The 20,611-nt window shown below is 32.8% G+C and overlaps 1 protein-coding gene across 1 annotated transcript; it reads right to left on the bottom strand.

Moving 5' to 3' along the window:
- Positions 1-12,827: 12,827 nt before the first annotated feature.
- LOC127709367 (modulator of smoothened protein-like) lies at positions 12,828-19,670 on the bottom strand. Its single transcript, XM_052214863.1, has 3 exons — positions 19,436-19,670; positions 15,827-16,048; positions 12,828-13,519 (listed from the first exon to the last, which is right to left on the bottom strand). Exons 1-3 carry the CDS (start codon positions 19,536-19,538, stop codon positions 13,332-13,334), a joined length of 513 nt encoding a protein of 170 aa, XP_052070823.1. The 5' UTR covers positions 19,539-19,670; the 3' UTR covers positions 12,828-13,331.
- Between the last annotated feature and the right edge of the window lie 941 nt (positions 19,671-20,611).

Below are 20,611 nucleotides of genomic sequence, written 5' to 3'. Positions count from 1 at the left end.
AGCGACCTCAAATGTGATGGTTTACTTTGAATTAGGTAGATTTCCATTACAGTATGTGCTTAATGTTAGTTCAAAATTTTAGTGAGTGACAATTCTATATCAAGAACTTGTTATAAAGATCTTGTGTTAAATTGTTCAAAATGTATGAATTGGGCAACATATGTAAAAAGATTGTTCTATAGTCTTGAAATGAATAATTTGTGGGATAATCAGAGGTTGTTGAATGTAGACAGTTCATATGTTCTTTTAATTAGACAGCATTTGTCTGACCAAGCTAAACAAAAGTTACATTTTTTATTAGACTCTTCTTCAAAGTGTAGATTATATAAGTATGTGGTAACAAATGAAGTTTTGGAATTTTTTTACAGAAACGCATTCCTGTACTTTTTCGTAAATGTATAAAAAGGATTCTTTCGCTTCACATAACATTGTATTAAAACTGGACGTTATGGTGTTACATCATGTATAAGAAATGAAAGACATTCATCATTTTGTGATTTAAGAATGATAGAGGATGAATTTCATTTCACCCTACAATGTAGCAGATATACTGATTTGCGTAAAAAATATATCAAGAAATATAACTGGTCTAGGCCATCAACTTAATGGGGTTAATAGAATTATTGTCTAGAGAAAACGCAAAACAGCTTTGTATAAACTTAGGAAAATATAACATTTTTGTTTTAGATTAAGAAACAGTTTATTGTAAAGATATTTTGTAAACATGTAATTTAGACGTGACCCATTGTTATTTATACATATTGTTTGTAATATGCCATATGTATATATTGTGAATACACAAGTTAACAATAATTTTTAAAAAATAGTGTCAATAATAAAGTGACAAATTCTTTACGGCCTCAGGTATTTAAAAAATATTAAGTTATTCAGTAATAAATAGACAAATATCCAACATACAGTCATGACTGTATCTATATCATTTGTATGATATGTATTTATCCGTAATAACAAATGTGTCAATAAACTTACTTTTAATTACTGATACATATAAAACAAACCAGATTAGATAAATTATTTCATTTGATTAACTTTAATAGAAGCTCTTATGAGTACATATTCATTATGGGACAAAATCAAAGGTCATTGAATACTCCACAGAAAATTCCATCTTATACGTTCGGGTATTTCACATCCAATCTTTTATGGTAATATTCTTTACAAAGCACAAAAATGTCAGTATTCACCTCAAAAGCTAACAAAACCTTTAAACAGACTTATTAAGAAGGGATATAGTTACGATACTGTTGTCAGGTCATTAAAGATTGCATATTTTGGCTTTAATATTGATTCACTTATAGGGTCTTTGCATCGGAATTAAACACATTTATTCTAAAACCAGTTGTTGGCATGACACGGGTTATGTTCTTCTCATATATTTTATGACGGTATAATACTAAACCCCTAACAGGAGGGATTGTGCCTGATATTCATATGATGAAGACATAATCTTTCAATTAGTTTAATTGAGGTCTGGAGCTGGCATGTCAGTAACTGCTAGTAGTCTGTTGTTATTTATGTATTATTGTCATTTTGTTTATTTTCTTTTGTTTCCTATTCTGACATCGGACTCGGACTTCTCTAATACTGAGTTTTACTGTGCGAACTGTTGTGCGTTTGTTTTTTCTACATTGGCTAGAGGTATAGGGGGAGGTTTGAGATCTCAAAAAACATGTTTAACCCCGCCGCATTTTTGCGCCTGTCCCAAGTCAGGAGCCTCTGGCCTTTGTTAGTCTTGTATCATTTTTAATTTTAGTTTCATGTGTATAATTTGGAGTTTAGTATGACGTCCATTATCACTGAACTAGTATACATATTTGTTTAGGGGCCAGCTGAAGGACGCCTCCGGGTGCGGGAGTTTCTCGCTACATTGAAGACCCATTGGTGGCCTTCGGCTGTTGTCTGCTCTATGGTCGGGTTGTTGTCTCTTTGACACTTTCCCCATTTCCATTCTCAATTTTATTTTGAACTTAAATGTATGTAATAAAAACCATCAGATACCAGGTTTATAATTTTCTAACGCCAAACGTGCATTCCGTCTACATCATACTCCTCAGTGACATTCGAATCAAAATAGTTTGAAGGCCAGATAAACTTAATAACTAAATTCATGATTTTATGATTATAATTATAAACAATCATGTTATCTACACAAACAACATTTGCAATACTTATACTAATCTTTTTTTATAATTACACAATGTACAATCCTTGTATTATACTAAGCCTTTCCATTAATATACTCCATGACATGTATGCACATTTAAAAGCCCTGCTTGCTCATGACCAACAATAATCAGTATTCATAAAAACAGTCATTCTAACATATGATGGTTTTCTTGAAATAAATAATAAACGTATTATTTCTAGAATGTCATTACCGTATGTGTTTTGTTTATGTTGTCCGTTTGCTTACTCATTGACCGAAACCAACATCTAGTTTTATTCAAATGAATAAATTATCAACTTTACACTAATAAAAATTATCTAATCTTATATATGTAGGTTATTACTGATTAACATTTGAAAATAGAAAACAGCATTTTTTTTTTTAAATGTGGCAATGTCCCTACCACAAGAACAATGTCCTATACTATGTCAGTTATGTGAAGGAAATCCTAAAGTAAATTGGAAATGTCTGGATTGTAGCTTATTACTGTGTAGTAAATGTAAAGATAATGTACATTCTAAATTCAAGTCTGAAAAGGAACATATAATCCTTGGCATAAAGGACGTGGGTCAACAAGACAAGGAAGCGAGTCAACAATACAAAGATATGAGTCAACAAGGCACGGAAGTGGGCCAACAATACAAAGACGTGAGTCAACAAGGCACGAAAGCGGGCCAACAATGCAAAGACGTGCGTCAACAAGGCACAGAAGTGGGCCAACAATACAAATACAAGAAATTAGGTCAACAAGGCAAAAAAGTGGGTCAGCAAGGCAAAGAAGCGCACCAACAAGACACAGAAATGATTTCCATCTCTGTTCAGCAAAAAGCTAGAGTGAACAGTTCTCAGACTAATGTTAAACTGATAAACATAAAAGAATACCAGACCAAAATGCTGTTCATTAGATTTTTGGCCGTGTCCTTGGATGGTTCATTATGGATTGGCGATGGAGATAAGGACGAAGGTTGCCATCCCATTACATCGCATAAAGCACTACAAAATGTTAAACTTGTAGGAGATAAAGTGAGGATAATATCAAGTTATAAAATGGATGTATGGGATATAGCTGTTACATCTACCAATGATATTCTACTAGCTACAAGCGAACTAGGACTGAAGCAGATCAAGGCTAGATCTAATAAAGTGACAGATTCTGTATACTGTGGGGAAATAAATAATCTTTCGAGTGTGCACGTGACAAAAGATGGCAGAGTTGTAGTGGGTGGACAGAAATGGGTTGCTGTTATGGATACAGGTGGTAACTATCTAACAATATATAAAAACAATATGAACAATAAACGTATGTTTGATGGAGCTATTGGGTCTATAACCAGTTCCTCGAAAGGTGAAATTTTTGTGTTACAAAAATTCCCTTGTCCACAAGTGGTTGTGTTAAGGAATGAAGATGTCATCTGTATCTACACCGGACATCCTTCCGTCAACAGGTTCGATCCCATGTCAGTGGTAACCACACCTCTAGACAATGTTATTGTGGCTGATCAATGCAATTATAAACTACATATATTGGACAACAATGGTCATCTACTGACCATCTACAATACCAAGGTCATAGGTTGGGAATTTCCATCATCCCTCGCCATCACTATGGAAGGACCCTTTACAGTATTATATATAGGATGCCATTCACATGAAATAATTTCTAAAACTGGAAAGCTGTACAAAATGAACATATTGGGGTTTTAAACCTGTTGCCTTTTACACATTTTGAAACATATACAAACAAATATGTGAACTGTAAATTTGACACAAAGATGACAATACAAAATCAATCTGATCGTGTTGTATAATGTTAGCTGCTTATAGATGCAACACATTACATAGATATATATATAGTTATCAGTAAATGTTTTAAAAAGTATTCTTTCATTCTTTTGATTATTTTACAATATTTATAACACTTTAAAATACACTCTAGTTGGTTAAAAATATGTATGCAGCACGAAAAGTCTGATGAACATAATTCATTACATGTACAAGAAAAAAGTAAAATAACAAAAAATACCGAACTCCGAGGAAAATTCAAAACGGAAAGTCCCGAATCAAATGGCAAAATCAAAAGCTCAAACACATTACCTAAACGAATGGATTACAACTGTCATTTTCCTGACTTGGTACAGTCATCAGTTGATTAACTGATATAAAACTAATACAGCAACTATATAAAACTATGAAGATGTGGTATCATTTCCAATGAGATAACTATCCTCCGAAGACCAAATGATGTAGTATGTAAAAATCTACTAGTATACTCGCAAAAGTAGTAACTTGCGACATTAATTTCTATTGCTTTAAAATATTCTAGTAAAATTTCAGTTTGTTCAATGCATACCTAAAACCTGATGACTCAAATTTTGTTGATTTTAACTTGATTCCATAGCTAGAGTAGTTTGTGGATATTTGTAAGTTTTCTTATAGAACAAGACTAAAACCGAGTGTAGACATGCGTCGCTGCATGTGATTGGTTGAGATAATTAACATGCATACTGAAGCATAACTGAGCATTCCTTTCCATTGAAGTCAAGAACAATTGACGAAAGGTTTCCTTGTACATTGAGTGTTGTAAATTATCAAACTATCGGCAAACAGAAAATGGCTGTACGGCAGATTTAAAAAAATTTACTTACTACAATTCAACACTAGTAAGATGTAGACTGAAGATAAAATCATTCCCTTTCATGGAAGCTAAGAAATGGTCGATGGATATTTTCCTTGTATAATGAAAAGTTGTAAAAGTTGTAGAATTTAAAAGTATCGGAAAACAGGAACCGACTGCACGGCAGATGTAAAAAAAAACGCTACAACTCATCATTACCAAGCTGCAGATCAAATATGAAATCATTCCCTTCCATTGAAGTCAAGAACACTTTGTCGAATATTTTCCTTGTTGAATGAAAATTTGTAAAATTCAAAAGTATCGGAAAACAGGAGATGGCTGCATGGCAGACGTAAAAATTGCTTCACGCAGCAATCTGCATATCAAATTTGTAAATGACTCCATAATGGGAGATGTATAACTTCAGCAGGTGTGCAAACTTTCTGGATCTTGATTGAAATCCGTGGGAGGAGCTAATAACACAAAACAAAGGTTTTGTCTTCTTAAAAATCTGCTAAAAATTTTGTTTCAGAAACAAACAAAATTTGTTCACTATGGGAAATTGAAGAGAAATTTCTCAAACAATTCCATAATAGCAGGTAAATAACTTTAACATGTGTACAATCTTTAGTGAAATTTCATGGATGTAGGTTAAATATTGAGGATGGAGTAATTAGACAAGGTATACAACTTCACTATATGTTCAATCTTTCTGTGAAGTTTACTAAGTTCAAAAGTCAAGGTCAAAAGTCTGGAAAAATGGAGAAAAATTCCTCACATCATTCACAAAAACAGGTACCTAACTGCAATATGTTTGCAATATTTTTCTTAAGTTTCTAGGCCAAAAACAGTAGAAGGAATTGATTACACAAAACGTGAATTGTCTTTTGCAATTTTCCTGAAAAATGATTTAGTCATAAAGTCGAAGAAAAAGATGGGGGAAATGGTCAATTTTTTTTAACTTATTCGGTATTCAAGAGCATGCAGCAACTACTCAGACTTTGTAAAACGTCATCAGTGTCTGAGTAGAAAGTTGATGAACCAGGGGTATATCAAAGAACGTCTCGTCCTTTTTCTAAATAAATGTGGATTGTGTCCACATGTGGACACAGATGATGCCCCCGCTTGCATATCATATAGTTATAAAGGGACATAACTGAAGAACGGTAAAAGTGACGCTACCCAAATTTGAGATTGATCTGAGTTTTGTGGTAATTAGCATTGTGTGTAAGTCTCATAACATTTGGTTAAGGCTAACTTAAGTAGAGAACAGAAACTAAAAATTCAGCAATTTTTCTATTTGTAAACACGCATAACTCTAGAATGGTTGTGTATAAGTTTTATAACATTTGGTTGAGAAAAACTAAAGTTAGAGAACGGAAACGAAAAATTCAGCAATTTTTATGTTTATAAAGGGACATAACTCAATAATGGTTAAAGTGACACTATCCAAATTCAACTTGATCTGTGTTTTATCAGTGGAAGGCAAAATTAAACATTGCATTGTATAAAGCATTGATTGTAGTTGGTTCAACTATAATCATGGACAAAGGAAGATAACTCCAATTTTAAAAATTACTTGAATAATGACATTGATATTTTTAGAAATTACATTTAGTTAAAACAAACTCAAGTTAGAGAAGGGAAAATAAAAATTCAGCAATTTTTTCATTTGTAAAGGGGCATAACCCTAAAACGGTAATCAAAGTGCTTGTAAGCACTGAATGGTAAAGATTGCTTTAATTTATCAGTAGGAAGTAAAATTGAATATTGCATTGCATAAAGCATTCGTTGTAGTTGATTCAACTACCATTATGCACAAAGAAAGATAACTCCAATTTTCAAAGAAGACTTTAAAATATTTTTAGAAATGAAGGGTAAAAATTGCTTTAATTTATTAGTGGAAGGCAAAATTAAACATTGCATTGTATAAATCATTGATTGTATTTGATTCAACTATAATCATGGACAAAGGAAGATAACTCAAATTTTAAAAATAACTTGATATTTAGAAGAAAAAAAAAGAAAAATTTAACAATTTTTCTATTTGTAAAGGGTATAACTCTAGAACAGTAAAAGTGACGGCACCACCAAAATTCAAACTTGATCTGTATATTGTGGTAATAAGCATTGTGAATAAGTTTCATAACATTTGGTTGAGGCAAATTAAGTTAGAGAACGGAAACGAAAAATTTACCAATTTTTCCATTTGTAAAGGAGCATAACTCTAGAACGGTAAAAGTGACGCCACCAAAATTCAAACTTGATCTGTATTTAGTGGTAATAAGCATAGTGTATAAGTTTCATAACATTTGGTTGAGGCAAACTAAAGTTAGAGAACGGAAACCAACTTTGGGACGTACGGACGGACGGATAGACGTACAGACGGACAAGGGTAAAACTTAATGCCCCCTCAGCTACGGCGGGGGCATAAAAAGTTCATTGGAAGGTACCAAGACCTTGTTGATAAATATTCCGTATCAACTTCACAAATCATACACGATGTTCTTGAAGTATAGATTCTGGATACTGACGTTGTTTATCATCTTAATAACGTGTTACAGTATTCATTTATTTGTCTTTATGAATATTACTTTTATTGTTTAGTCTGTTTTGTGGTATCCATTTGACGTGGCTCTGTACTTATATATCCCGTCATTGTGTTATTGTTCTATGATAATTTCTGTATTCTTGTCTTTCATTTTTGCTAATATGCTTTGTTTATATGCCTTTTTGTGTTTCTTTGTTACATATATCATATGACGTGGCTCTGTACTTATACATCCAGTCATTGTGTTATTGTTCTTTGATAATTTTTGTATTCTTGTCTTTCATTTTTGCTAATATGCTTTGTCTATATGCCTTTTTGTGTTTCTTTGTTACATATGACGTGGCTCTGTACTTATACACCCCGTCATTGTGTTATTGTGCCATGGTAAATGTTTGTTTACATATTTGTTTGTTTTTATAGTGATTAAGATAATAACACAATGTTGACTGCTGTACCCCTATTTTTGACATTTTTACCTATTATGTCTGTTTGTTTTGTTCACACATCGTTGTCAATATAATGGAATTTTATGCGACTGCCATACAAGTGAGAGGTTTAGCTAGCTATAAAACCAGGTTTAATCCATCATTTTCTACATAAGAAAATGCCTGTACCAAGTCAGGAATATGACAGTTGTTGTCCATTCGTTTGATGTGTATGAGCTTTTGATTTTGCCGTTTGATTAGGGACTTTCCGTTTTGAATTTTCCTCGGAGTTTAGTATCTTTGTGATTTACTTTTTTCATACTAGTAACAAAAACTTATTTTCACTTATTTAACGCTCCTATCCATACGAATTTACAATAACAGTCTTTAAAATGTGATCAAACAGAATGATAAAACAAGAATCAGTAGAGTACGAGCTCCTGAAACCGAGCTAAACTCGATATATCAACTCATGTTCAAGCAAGTGGGTTTCAAAATTTTTTTTTAATAACTTTTTATTATAAAATAGAATACTTACTAGTCTAAAGTTTCCCATTTCCTTTTAACTATTCTTTTTTAATCGATGTTTCACTTTAGCTAGCTTTAATTCAATGGGCATTTTTATAGTTGCAATAGATTGGTTCATCAAATGAGTTATCGGTTAAGCCAGCGTTTTGCGCCATCTCTGATGAATCTGGTTTCATGTACTTTTATTCAAATCTATACTAGCAAGTTCTTTGAAATGGATTCTTGATTTACATGTGTTACATTAAATTGGAGATTGGTATTAGTTACTTTTTGTAGAATTGAAGTCAAATAGTCTTTCTTTTCATTGATCACTCTTTCATAATTCCACTTATTTAAACAAGAGGCTCTAAAGAGTATTATGTAGGTTATCTGAATCTTTTTGCATTTTCAACGGTTTTTAAGTTCTCTCTACTTAACTTTTTGTCCAGAACACAAAATGGGGTAAAAAATTATCATTTAAGGGCAATAACTTCTATAAAGTATAATCATCTTTTATTGCTGATATGTTTTGCGGATTACTATTTCTCTTCATCTTCTATAGATTGTGTTTTGCCCAACACGTAAAAAGGGTATACATAATTATTCAATGCCAATAACTCATCATTGCTCCTATAAGAAATCAAATGATTATATGGAAATGGTGACTTAATTATTGGTAGATCTTGTCTTGTTCATCACTTTTACTACTATAGCTTTGGTCACAAATGCAAATCAAATCATCCTCGGTGCTGTGATCCAGCCAAATTTTAAGTTATTCTGACATTTTTATGATCTCATTTTTATATTTCATTTTATCTTTATAACAACTCCTGTAAGACATTCAAGAGAGTCCTTTAAACTTGGGATAGGTGATTTTGGTCGAAATGCAACTTTGTGTGCTGACACAGAATCAGATGTGGATAATGAAAAAATTTCAAAGATCTTTTATTGTACATTCAATCTAAGACTCTTTCATCGTACAATAGTATTAAAATATTTGACTTTTCTACACTTTACACAAGTATTCCCCATTCCAAACTTAAAGAAAAATTGAATGAGTTGCTCCTGCTTTGTTTCATAAAAACAAATGGCCAACGTAGTTACAATAATTTCTTCTTGGGGAGGGATAAATACTACTTTGTAAAACAATCTCTCTGATTCAAAACAAAATTCTCTAAAACTGACATTTTCAAGATGCTTGATTTCTTGATTGACAACATATTTGTTACGTTTGGAGGATGTGTTTTTCAACAAACAATCGGCATTCCTTTATTTATGTGAGAATAATTTCATCCAGGAACTTCTTAGGAAGAAAGAAATGAAGTAAGCAGTATCCTTTAACTTTACTTTCCGCTTTAGGTGGTCATGTTGAACGCATCCATCCCATCGAACTTGAGATGAATACAACAGATACAGTTAAGTTGCCTCATATCTTGACTTACATCTAGAAATTGACAATGAAGGTCGGTTGAAAACAAAGTTTTACGACAAAAGAGATGATTTCAGCTTCCCAATTGTGACTTTTCATTTCTATGAAGCAACTTTGAAACAGCGCCTGCATACGAAGTATATATCTCCCAGTTGATACGGTATTCCAGGGCTTGTATTTCCTATCATGATTTCCTTGATAGACTGTTTCTGCTCACAAGGCAGCTACTAAACCAAGAGTTCCAAGTGGTGAAGTTGAAATCATCCCTTTCGTAAATTTTACGGACGCCATCATAAGTTGGTTGACCGTTATGGAATATCCGTTTCACAGATGATAGCGGATATGTTCCTTATACCGTAACAGTTTCTTTTCTACTTATGAATTTGAATGTCCCTTTGGTATCGTTCGCTTCTCTTCTATTAAAACGAGAGAGAGAGAGAGAGAGAGAGAGAAAGAGAGAGAGAGAGCCAAAATTCGAATAAAAAGTTTCGACTTTTGATTTTGATAACACAAGGATTGGAACGTTGATCAGGGTTTTCATTATTATATCACTAAAACATTCAGCAAGTATTTTTTCTTTTTAATATCACCCCTTTCAGCTCACGAAATTCTGATAAATAAGTGAACTTCTTCTGAAAATGATCACAATCCCTGATTGAAAGTTTGGAAGACTTGTGTGCTTAATTTAATATCTTATTTTCAGATTTGGTGGTAATAAAATCATACTTGATACATAAAATTGAGAATGGAAACGTAGAATGAGTCATATGTTATCACTACTGTATTAAATTTAGAAGGATAACCATTTTGTTGTTGATAAAACAAGGATGTCTCTATAAATGTACTAGTAAATGGTTGCTTCTTTTGAGTATTTCTATGTTCAAACATAGTTATACTATCCTTCTAACTCATCTTAGGATCCTTTATTTATTTTTGATTCATTTTTAGAAAGTGAAAAGATTTAAATTCTTTATTTTATAGACATTTTCCAATATAATGATTTTGATATGATTGGAAATTAGAATCTTCAAATGGAAGGTGTAGTTTATATTATATTTTATTGGAGTTAGACCTACTGATTTACAGAAAGGAGCATTGAAAATGCACTTTTTCGACAACAACAAAATATAAAAAGAGAGGCGAAAGATACCAAAGATACATTCAAACGCATAAGTCGAAAATAAACTGACAACTCCATGGGGAAAAAATCAAAAGACAAATAACAGTATACAGAACACAACATTGTAAACTCAAGACTGGGCAATACAAACCCAACCCAAAACCGCAGGGTTATCTCAGGTATTCCGGAATGTTCACAATTGGGAAGCCGAAATCATCTCTTTTCTAGATTTCTAGATGCAAGTCAAGATATGAGGCAGACTTAACCGTGTCTGTTGTATTTTTTATTTTAAGCTCGATGGGATAGATGCGTTCAACATAGTCACCAAACGTTGAATTCTTTAGTGATAGGACATCATCTATATAGCGGAAAGTGAAGTTAAAAGATGATGGTTGCTTCTTCCGTTGTTGCTAAGAAGCTCCTATAGGAAATCAACCTCATATAAATAAAGGTACAAGTATGCAAGAAGCGGAGTACATTTGGCTCCAATGGGAATACCAATTGTTTGTTGAAAACAAAATCCCAAAACGTTACAAATATGTTGTCAATCAAGATATCATCTTGATAATGTCAGCTTAAGAGAAATTTTTTTTAAAATCAGAGTGATTTTTACAAAGTACGATTTATCTCTCCCTAAGACAAGATACTTGTATGATTCTTGTATCTGCGTTGGCCATTCTTTTTATGAAACAAAGCAGGACCAACTCTTTCAATTTGTCTTTTAGTTTGGAATGGGGAACAACTGTGTAAAAATTAGAAAAGTCAAATGTTTTAATACTATTGCAAGATGAAAGAGTCTTAGATTGCATGTACTCTAAGAGATCTTTGGATTTTATAAGTATCCACATCTGATTCACGTAGCCTTTAGAATAGGTAGTTTCACAATAACATTGATAATAAAATTGATGTTAATAGTTTAGAAAGAGGTTTGTTGAGCACTAGGAAGACCCAGCAATATAACTTTGTTTGTAGGAGATTTGTATAATTTAGGTATCCAATACAGTAAAGGAATATTCAGTTCTTCATCTTTGGTTGAAATTACAAAGGAACATAGAACAGACCTGATTATTCAGGATTTCCTCCTTGTTAAGTCTCGTGTGGGTATATGTTGAATTTCTAAGTAAATTGTCAATACGTACTTCATTTATCAAGCAGTTCATGTAATGTGATTTACACACAAAAACAAAGTTATTAGTGGCTTTATCTGCGGGGACAATAACATATTTGTCATGGAGGTAGGATAGGTGATTTTCAACATTTGGGTCTTTAAAGATCGATGAAGCATGTGTATTCATAGACCCATTCAGTTTTTCTTTAATTCTAATTCATATCAACGACCTTACAGCTTTAATCCTTTGGAAAGAGTATCTATGTCTTCTTTCTCGAGTTTGACCCATTGCCTGACATAATCCTCGACTGAATCTATCAGTATTTTGATGTTTTGTTTCCAATTGATGAATTTAGTCTCACAATATTTTGGGCCTTTGAATAACACATTTCACAGAGAAGAGTTATTGACAATGTTTAGGTCACAAGTAATAAGGTGGCCAGTCAGTTTATATATGAATGTGGAACTAGCACAGGTGCAATCAGGAGGTTTAGACTTGAAGTCGTCAGTATTGAGATCCTGCAACATGTGTATGTAATTGAAATTTTAGTTCCAATTGGTTTGGTATAGGTATATGAAATGATAGGTACAGACTGATCTTTAAAATAGGGAGGTACAACAATCAATAAACATCAAAGATTTTTTATAAATTTTATCTCAGTTGTCCACCATCTTGAAAAGGTTTTGTACACTTGATTACAATTGTCAAGGTTATCTTGAGAAGGTCACATACATTTGATTTAAATTGTCCAGCTTATCTTGAGAAGGTTTATACAAAATAATGCAATCATATATCTTTTATGTCACCACTTATTTCCAAACTGAACTGGTACCCTCCTTAATGTTGACTTCAGAAGTTGATGTGCAAACACAGATAAAATTACAACTTATTATGTATAATTTTATTACTTCAATGCTAGTTGTACACAACAAAATCAAATATAATTGTATGATGTATATTGCACATCTCCCATCAAGTCAAAACTATTTGCTCATAAATTTCAACTTTTAAAGTAGCAAATTTGACTATATAGCAAGTGAATACATGTACATATATTAAATGCATTCCAATATTACAATTCTACTTGATCTATATACAAAGAAATTAAACATTGTATTACACATGACAATCTGAATTGTCCACATATAGGAAACAGCATGTAGCTAATATGTACTGATATTAATTGCTGTTCTTAAACAGGTAAACTATAAACTTTTACTACTGAAGTTTCAACTGCTCAAGAGTTCTTCCAAGTGTTCTCCAGTCCTGCTGATTGACACACTATAAAGAGGAGATCTTGAAAATTTTATCAATTAATATTTTTTTCTACCATGTAAGGATAGGCTTGCTTTTCTTTCTTTCATGCAATGATGTTGGAAACATTAGTTCTAGAAATGTGGTAAGCAGACTTTACTGGCAAAAAGTTCTGATACAACAGTTATCCATAAAGCCAGAACAAAAAAGATATATGAGATTCCAACTTGGTAATTATTAGGCAACTGATATGGCTCTCCGCCAATCTGATCCATATTAAATCCTATAGGAAATACCACTGCAGCTTTACAGAACAGAATCACTGAAAATATAAAGATAAGCATGTAAGGAATGCCTTACTACACTGAAAATATACATTTATAATAAGCATATATAATGGGCTTTGCTCATTGTTGAAGGCCTTACAGTGACCTATAGTTGTTAATTTCTGTGTCATTTGGTCTCTTGTGAAGAGTTGTCTCATTGGCAATCATACCACATCTACTTTTTTATATATGGAAGGAATACCAGTGGAGCTTTAAAGAATAGAATCACTGAAAATAAAAAGATTTGAAGCATGTGTAAGGAACAACATTTATGTCTTACTATATTGAAAATATACATTCATAATAGGCACATGGAAGGAATAATAGTGCAGCTTTATCAAGAGACATTGATTGTCGAAATGCGCATCTGGTGCAGCAAAATTGGTACCGTTTTTGTTATTTTTTTACCAAAAAGTATAAATGACAAGAGGCCTAAGTCACTCACCTGGTCTCTATGCATACATTTGTACATGTAATATCAACTTATATTTAAGTTTTTAGAAATTTTAACTAGAATAAGAAGAATTAAACCTTTTGACAAAGTTAGCTTCAGGCTTTGTTTTGTATCAATCATGGTAAGTTTCAAAAAATTTGACCATGTAGTTGGGAGAAGATTTTTGAAAAGATTGCCTCTAGCAGCATGTTTTTCATTTGATCAGCATCAAAGTTCATTTCAAATATCATTCCTGCTAAGGTTAATTTAAGTCTGAATAAATGGGGAATGTGTCCATGGGACACAGATGATGCCCCCGCTTGCATATAACGTTATAAAGTGATATAACTCAAGAACTGTAAAAGTGACGCTACCGTAATTTGTACTTGATCTGAGTTTTGTGGTAATAAGCATTGTGCATAAGTTTCATAACATTTGGTTGAGGCAAACTAAAGTTAGAGAACAGAAACAAATATTTCAGGAATTTTTCCATTTGTAATGGGGCATAACTCTAGAACGGTAAAAGTGACACCACCAAAATTTAAACTTGATCTGTGTTTTGTGGTAATAAGCATTGTGTATAAGTTTAATTACATTTGGTTGAGGCTAACTAAAGTTAGAGAACGGAAACGAAAAATGCAGCAATTTTTCCATTTGTAAAGGGGCACAACTCTAGAATGGTAAAAGTGATGCCACCAAAATTCAAACTTGATCTGTGTTTTGTGGTAATTAGCATTGTGTATAAGTTTCATAACATTTGGTTGAGGCAAACTAAAGTTAGAGAACAGAAACGAAAAATTCAGCAATTTTTCCATTTGTAAAGGGGCACAACTCTAAAACAGTAAAAGTGACGCCACCAAAATTCAAACTTGACCTGTGTTTTGTGGTAATAAGCATTGCGTATAAGTTTCATAACATTTGGTTGAGGCAAACTAAAGTGAGAGAATGGAAACGAAAAATTCAGCAATTTTTCCATTTGTAAAGGGGCATAACTCTAGAACGGTAAAAGTGACGCCACCAAAATTCAAACTTGATCTGTGTTTTGTGGTAATAAGCATTGTGTATAAGTTTCATAACATTTAGTTGAGGCAAACTAAAGTTAGAGAACAGAAACCAATTTTGGGACATACGTACAGACAGCAAGGGTAAAACTTAATGCCCCCTCAGCTAGGGCGAGGGCATAAAAATTTTGTCAGTATGACAGAAGAAACTGCTATACATGCTGTATGTTCATGTTTACCCTTAAATCAATAACACTGTCACAGTACAATTAAATTAAAACATTTATATTTCAATATCTTCAATAAAAGAGAAAAATACAAATAAAGGAGTAGGTTCACAAAAGGTTAAAATTGGCCCTAAGATTTTTATGTTTTTTTTAATTAGGCCAAAAAGCTACAAATTTCAAATAGATAAAGTTATGATATTACTATTAATACAATTTGTGTGGCACCTCACATTATAAATTACTAATTTATGACCCCTAATATATGCATTATTAGTGTTGCTACATCAGTTTTAGTTCAATTTTTCATAATTTGTGACAGTCTTTGGTATAATCAACTTTGACTGCAATCCCAGATCAAGAAAATGTTTGTTTCTAGGAATTCATTATAAACATTGTCACCTTTTGGTTGCAGAACATTTTGGATTGAGGGTTGCGTCCTTTAACAGAGACAAAAAAAATCTGCAAACTACCCAAAATTCCCTCAATTTAAAGAACTTCCAAATTAAATCTTAAGAAAACCACCAGCAAGGTTCCTGACTTGAGGCACATGAACATGTTGCAGTCTATAGGGCAGGTCTTCCAGAAAAAATGCCATTGTGCTGGGCACATCCAAAACTTAGGAAACACTTCTAGAATACTTACTGGCAGCAAATCCAAGCCATCTTGCATGTTTCATCACTCGATATCTCCAGTGTGATATTATTAGTAGTATTATGGTTGTTGTGACACACATTATACCCAGTATTATACAGATAAATGTCAGTATCCATTCAGCTCGGATAGGTGAAGGTGTAAAACACATTTCACTCTGCTGTTGTCCATACATTTCTAGACAGGATTTCAGCAGTCCAATATATGTACGACCTACAATTAGAAAACTAAATTTTGTACCATAAAAGGTGAGTTATTTTCATAACTTGAACTGATTCTAAGCCTACTTGCTTAAGAACAGGAGGAATCAGATCAGTTCTACCAATGCACATGTAGTAGTCTCTGATTATCTGACATAATTAAAATAACCAGAAAAATCCCATCAGACACAGAATCCCAAAAGGGATTAATTTTGTATCACTAATCAGGCAAAATTAATTAGGGAAAACTATGGCTGATACATATCAAATTCGAATTTTGGAAAATTTGCACGTGCAGAAAAATCTGTTAAAAAATTCGACTAAATGTGATGTTGTTCGACACCTGTTACTGTATCCAGTCGTAAGTTCACAAAGTTACAAGAAAACATTTCAAAATACCCCGTCTTACGCCTGCATTATGGGAACGTGCGATTGGCATGATCCAAACCGGCATGGTTATAACTGCTGTGTCAAGAGCAATTGGCTGTAAATTCAAGCATATCAACGCACTTTTTGTAGCTTGTATAGTGCTTTTTGAGTCTTTGTGTCTCAAAATGTTTTCAATGTCCAGATCCGAGAATGAGCAAAATGTTGAGGGGCCGCAATATTTTCCAGAGATAAACAAGCAATGACGTCTCTATAGCTTGCTATTATTTTGACGTGCAAATGTGCACCAAAAACAGTTATTTTTGTTACACGGTTACTCCCTGAACAGTTATTTTGTCTACACGCATATTCCCAAACAGTTAGTTTGCCTACGCGCAAATTCCCAAACCGTTATTTTGCCAACGCGATATTTGCCACGGGAAAAGGGGGATATTCTCCTTGAAGGAATAAAAAACATACAGTTATATCTTAATTGTTTTATAAGTGGTTGCTGTAGTAAAGTATAATAATAAACAATAAAAGCAATATCAAATGATATCAAATTGAGTGTTCAATTAATATCAATAGGTTCCCTGGTTCGGGAACTACAATTTTCAGAGAACTACCAAGAACTGAATATTGACCCTAGAGCTGATAAATGTTACCGAAAACTTTATTTTATAGGGTTTTATACTGCTTTTATAGATATTAAAATATATGATTTTGAGATATAAGTAATTTATACTCAAAAAAAGTAAAATTTCACTTCAAAAATTTGATTTGTGTGTCTTGTATACAATTCCTTGCATAACAATATGGCGGACATAATTATTCAAAAGGTAGATAACTGTACATGTATCTACATAAATAAAAGAGTAAATAAAATGCTCCGCTGGGGCGCAGCTTGATACGACCGCAGAGGTCGAACCCTGAACAGTTGGGGCAAGTATGGACACAACATTCAAGCTTGATACAGCACTGAATTTGGATTGTGATTAAATATTTGACACAGCATAGGTTTCTGACACAGAATGAATGTGGTCTAAGAACTTAAAAATTTTTAATTTACCTATTCAAACCATATCATTATTATTTGCTTTTATATATAAATCAGAAATAACCAATTTAAAATGGAAAATTTTAAAGAAAAAAAAAATCCCTCCACTAAATTTTTTAAACCCCCAAACTCAATCCCAGCCTTCCCTTTGTGATATGGAACCTTGTAGTACAATTTCATAAAGATCCATACACTTACACACAAGTTATTGTCCTGAAACTAGAAAAATGCTTGTTTTTTGCCCCTTTTTTGCCCCTAATTCCTAAAATTTTGAGGCAATTACCCCCAAACTCAATCCCAGCCTTCCCTTTGTGGTATGGTACCTTGCAGTACAATTTCAGAGAGATCCATACACTTGAACACAAGTTATTGTCTGGAAACTAGAAAAATGCTTGTTTTTAGGCCCCTTTTTGGCCCCAAATTCCTAAACGTTAAGGGCAATTACCCCTAAACTCAAACCCAGCTTTCCTTTTGTGATATGGAACCTTGTAGTACAATTTCATAAAGATCCATACACTTGAACACAAGTTATTGTCTGGAAACTAGAAAAATGCTTGTTTTTAGGCCCCTTTTTGGCCCCAAATTCCTAAATGTTTAGGGCAATTACCCCCAAACTCAAACCCAGCTTTCCTTTTGTGATATTGAACCTTGTAGTACAATTTCATAAAGATCCATACACTTACACACAAGTTATTGTCCTGAAACTAGAAAAATGCTTGTTTTTTGCCCCTTTTTGGCCCCTAATTCCTAAAATTTTGAGGAAATTACCCCCAAACTCAATTCCAGCTTTCCCTTTCTGATATGGAACCTTGTAGTTTAATTTCAGAAAAATCCATATACTTACAAGTTATTATCATGAAACTAGAAAAATGCTTGTTTTTTTACCCTTTTTTGGCCCCTAATTCCTAAAATTTTGCGGCAATTACCCCCAAAATCAATCCCAGCATTCCCTTTGTGATATGGAACCTTGTGGTCGTATGTCAGAGAGATCCATACACTAACACACAAGTTATGTCTGGAAGTTACAAAAATGCTTATTTTTGGCCCCTAATTCCTCAACTGTTGGTACCATAACCCCCAAAATCAATCCCAACCTTCCTTTTGTGGTATTGAACCTTATGGTAAAATTTCATGGAGATCCATTCACTTAAACTAAAGTTAGAGTGCGAAAACCAATGTGTCTTCGGACGACGACAACGACGACGACGCCAACGTCATACCAATATACGACCAAAACATTTTTAATTTTTGCGGTCGTATAAAAAGTTCCAAAAGATTAGTTTCTTTGATAATGGAAATTTGAAAAGTAAATTCAACATTTGGAAAACTTAAATTTAAAAAAAAAAGAGATATAAGTACTTTTTATACTTTTAGATAGATGATGACAAATGCTCAGAATTTAAGATATCTTGTATAACCAGTGGAACATATTTCACAGACAAGGAACTTATTTCACCAGGTAAGGAACTAATCTGACAAACCCAGAACTTATTTACCAGGTAAGGAACAAATTTCACAACCCTGGAGTCGGTTTCACAAAAAAAACTTAAGACTAAGATCAATCGTAAGAAGTATACTGAATTGTTAATGACTTACGATCAATCTTAATCTAAGTTTCCCAGAATATATTTCCTGTGATATTTGTTCCACTGGAACTTTTTTCACAGGAACGATTTTGGCTCGCATATACAGATCGCTATTTGTCCGCCATTACTGGACATCACAAAGGTTCCTGTAAAATTTTGACGTCATAATAGAAACTATCTGATGCCACAATGGAAAAGGGATTGTTGTATGACTTCAATAGTTCAACAGGCGCAGATAATTTCTCGGGTCAAGCAGCGCAGATTTCCAAATAGCGTTAAGGTCTATTAATTTAGGCACCTGAAAGTACCTGATGTTTTTTTTTTTTAATAAACACAACATATAAACATTTGACATGCTATAAATATTTGTTTGTGTTGTCATTTTTTATACCTCCGATATCTGAAACAATCCACCTTGGCATGGCCAAGCTTGCCACTGCAAACACATCAGCTGTAAAAAACAGAGCACCAGATATTATACTTAATCGATCCATTGATTCTTGTAATAATTGTCACCAATTTAGTCATTCAATTCGGTTAATTTTTGAAAGTTTATTCATTATGGGATTATCTGGTCTCCTTTAAATTTCTTATATAATCCAGTTTTCTTTTACATAAAAACGTAACTGATTGCCCCGATATCGAAATCTGACCGAAAACCAAATTTCTACATCAACCTGCTACGTACCATCAGATATAAATAAAGATCTTCTCCGTCATCAAACAAACAGCAGAAATTCATCATTGCCTTGCTTTTAAATTATTACGAATAGCTGTACTTAAATGCCAGTGCTTAATAACTTTCATATTTTTTTAAAGTTTTTTTTAGTATTTCTATGATATTTTTGTGATTGCTGGACCCCTCCGTCGGTGCACATGTCGTGATATGTTTGCTTTAAGAATCTTTACTGTGGAGATTTAGAAATCAGAAATCAGCTATGACATGCTTACAAAATATTTTGCTTAGTCTTTTATTTATTTTTCGTATTGCATGAAGCTGTAGGATTTTTATTTGATATTCGGTTAAAGATTTCATCAGTCTATTGTTATTGTGTACATTAATGCCGACTTTAAACTAAATTTCTTATTACTTACTAACATAAGTCAGTAGGATTTTTATAATATATTATAATTAATTTCTACAAATCGTAAATTTTGTTGTGTTTATTTGATTTTAACCAAGCTCATTGGCGGATTTAGTTCCTTATGGAACTACATATACCATTTTACTAGTCCAACTCCTGACGTTGCCTTCCCGTTGGACGCCGTTTTTTCCAAAATCCTGGATCTGCAACTGAAACTTACCTTAAAGATAAGATAAGACAATGATTATGTTGTTAAAGTGTCACATATTAATCTTACAAGTAAATATACATGTTCAATACACAAAACAGTTAAAACAGCCGATATAGACATACGAGACACTAAATTTACAATAAAACACATTAAAATATATATAATTAGATTAAATTTTTTACAAGCACTTCTTAAATAAGGACATAAAAAAATCCACTTTTGACAAAGTAAAAATCTTTATGAAAATGCCAATATTGTGATAAAGTAAATA

The sequence above is a fragment of the Mytilus californianus genome, unplaced genomic scaffold, assembly GCF_021869535.1.
Source record: "Mytilus californianus isolate M0D057914Y unplaced genomic scaffold, xbMytCali1.0.p SCAF_7, whole genome shotgun sequence".
In the NCBI taxonomy this organism is placed as follows: domain Eukaryota; kingdom Metazoa; phylum Mollusca; class Bivalvia; order Mytilida; family Mytilidae; genus Mytilus; species Mytilus californianus.
This window is presented reverse-complemented; position numbering and strand designations above follow the sequence as displayed.

Bases quoted from the DNA above. Each gene is read 5' to 3' on its own strand.
- LOC127709367 (XM_052214863.1), bottom strand. From the start codon at position 19,538: ATGGATCGATTAAGTATAATATCTGGTGCTCTGTTTTTTACAGCTGAT. The intron at 16,049-19,435 runs GTATAAAAAATG...TTCTAATTGTAG, and splicing joins GATTGTTTCAGATATCGGAG to GTCGTACATATATTGGACTG. The intron at 13,520-15,826 runs GTAAGTATTCTA...TTATATTTTCAG, and splicing joins ATGGCTTGGATTTGCTGCCA to TGATTCTGTTCTGTAAAGCT.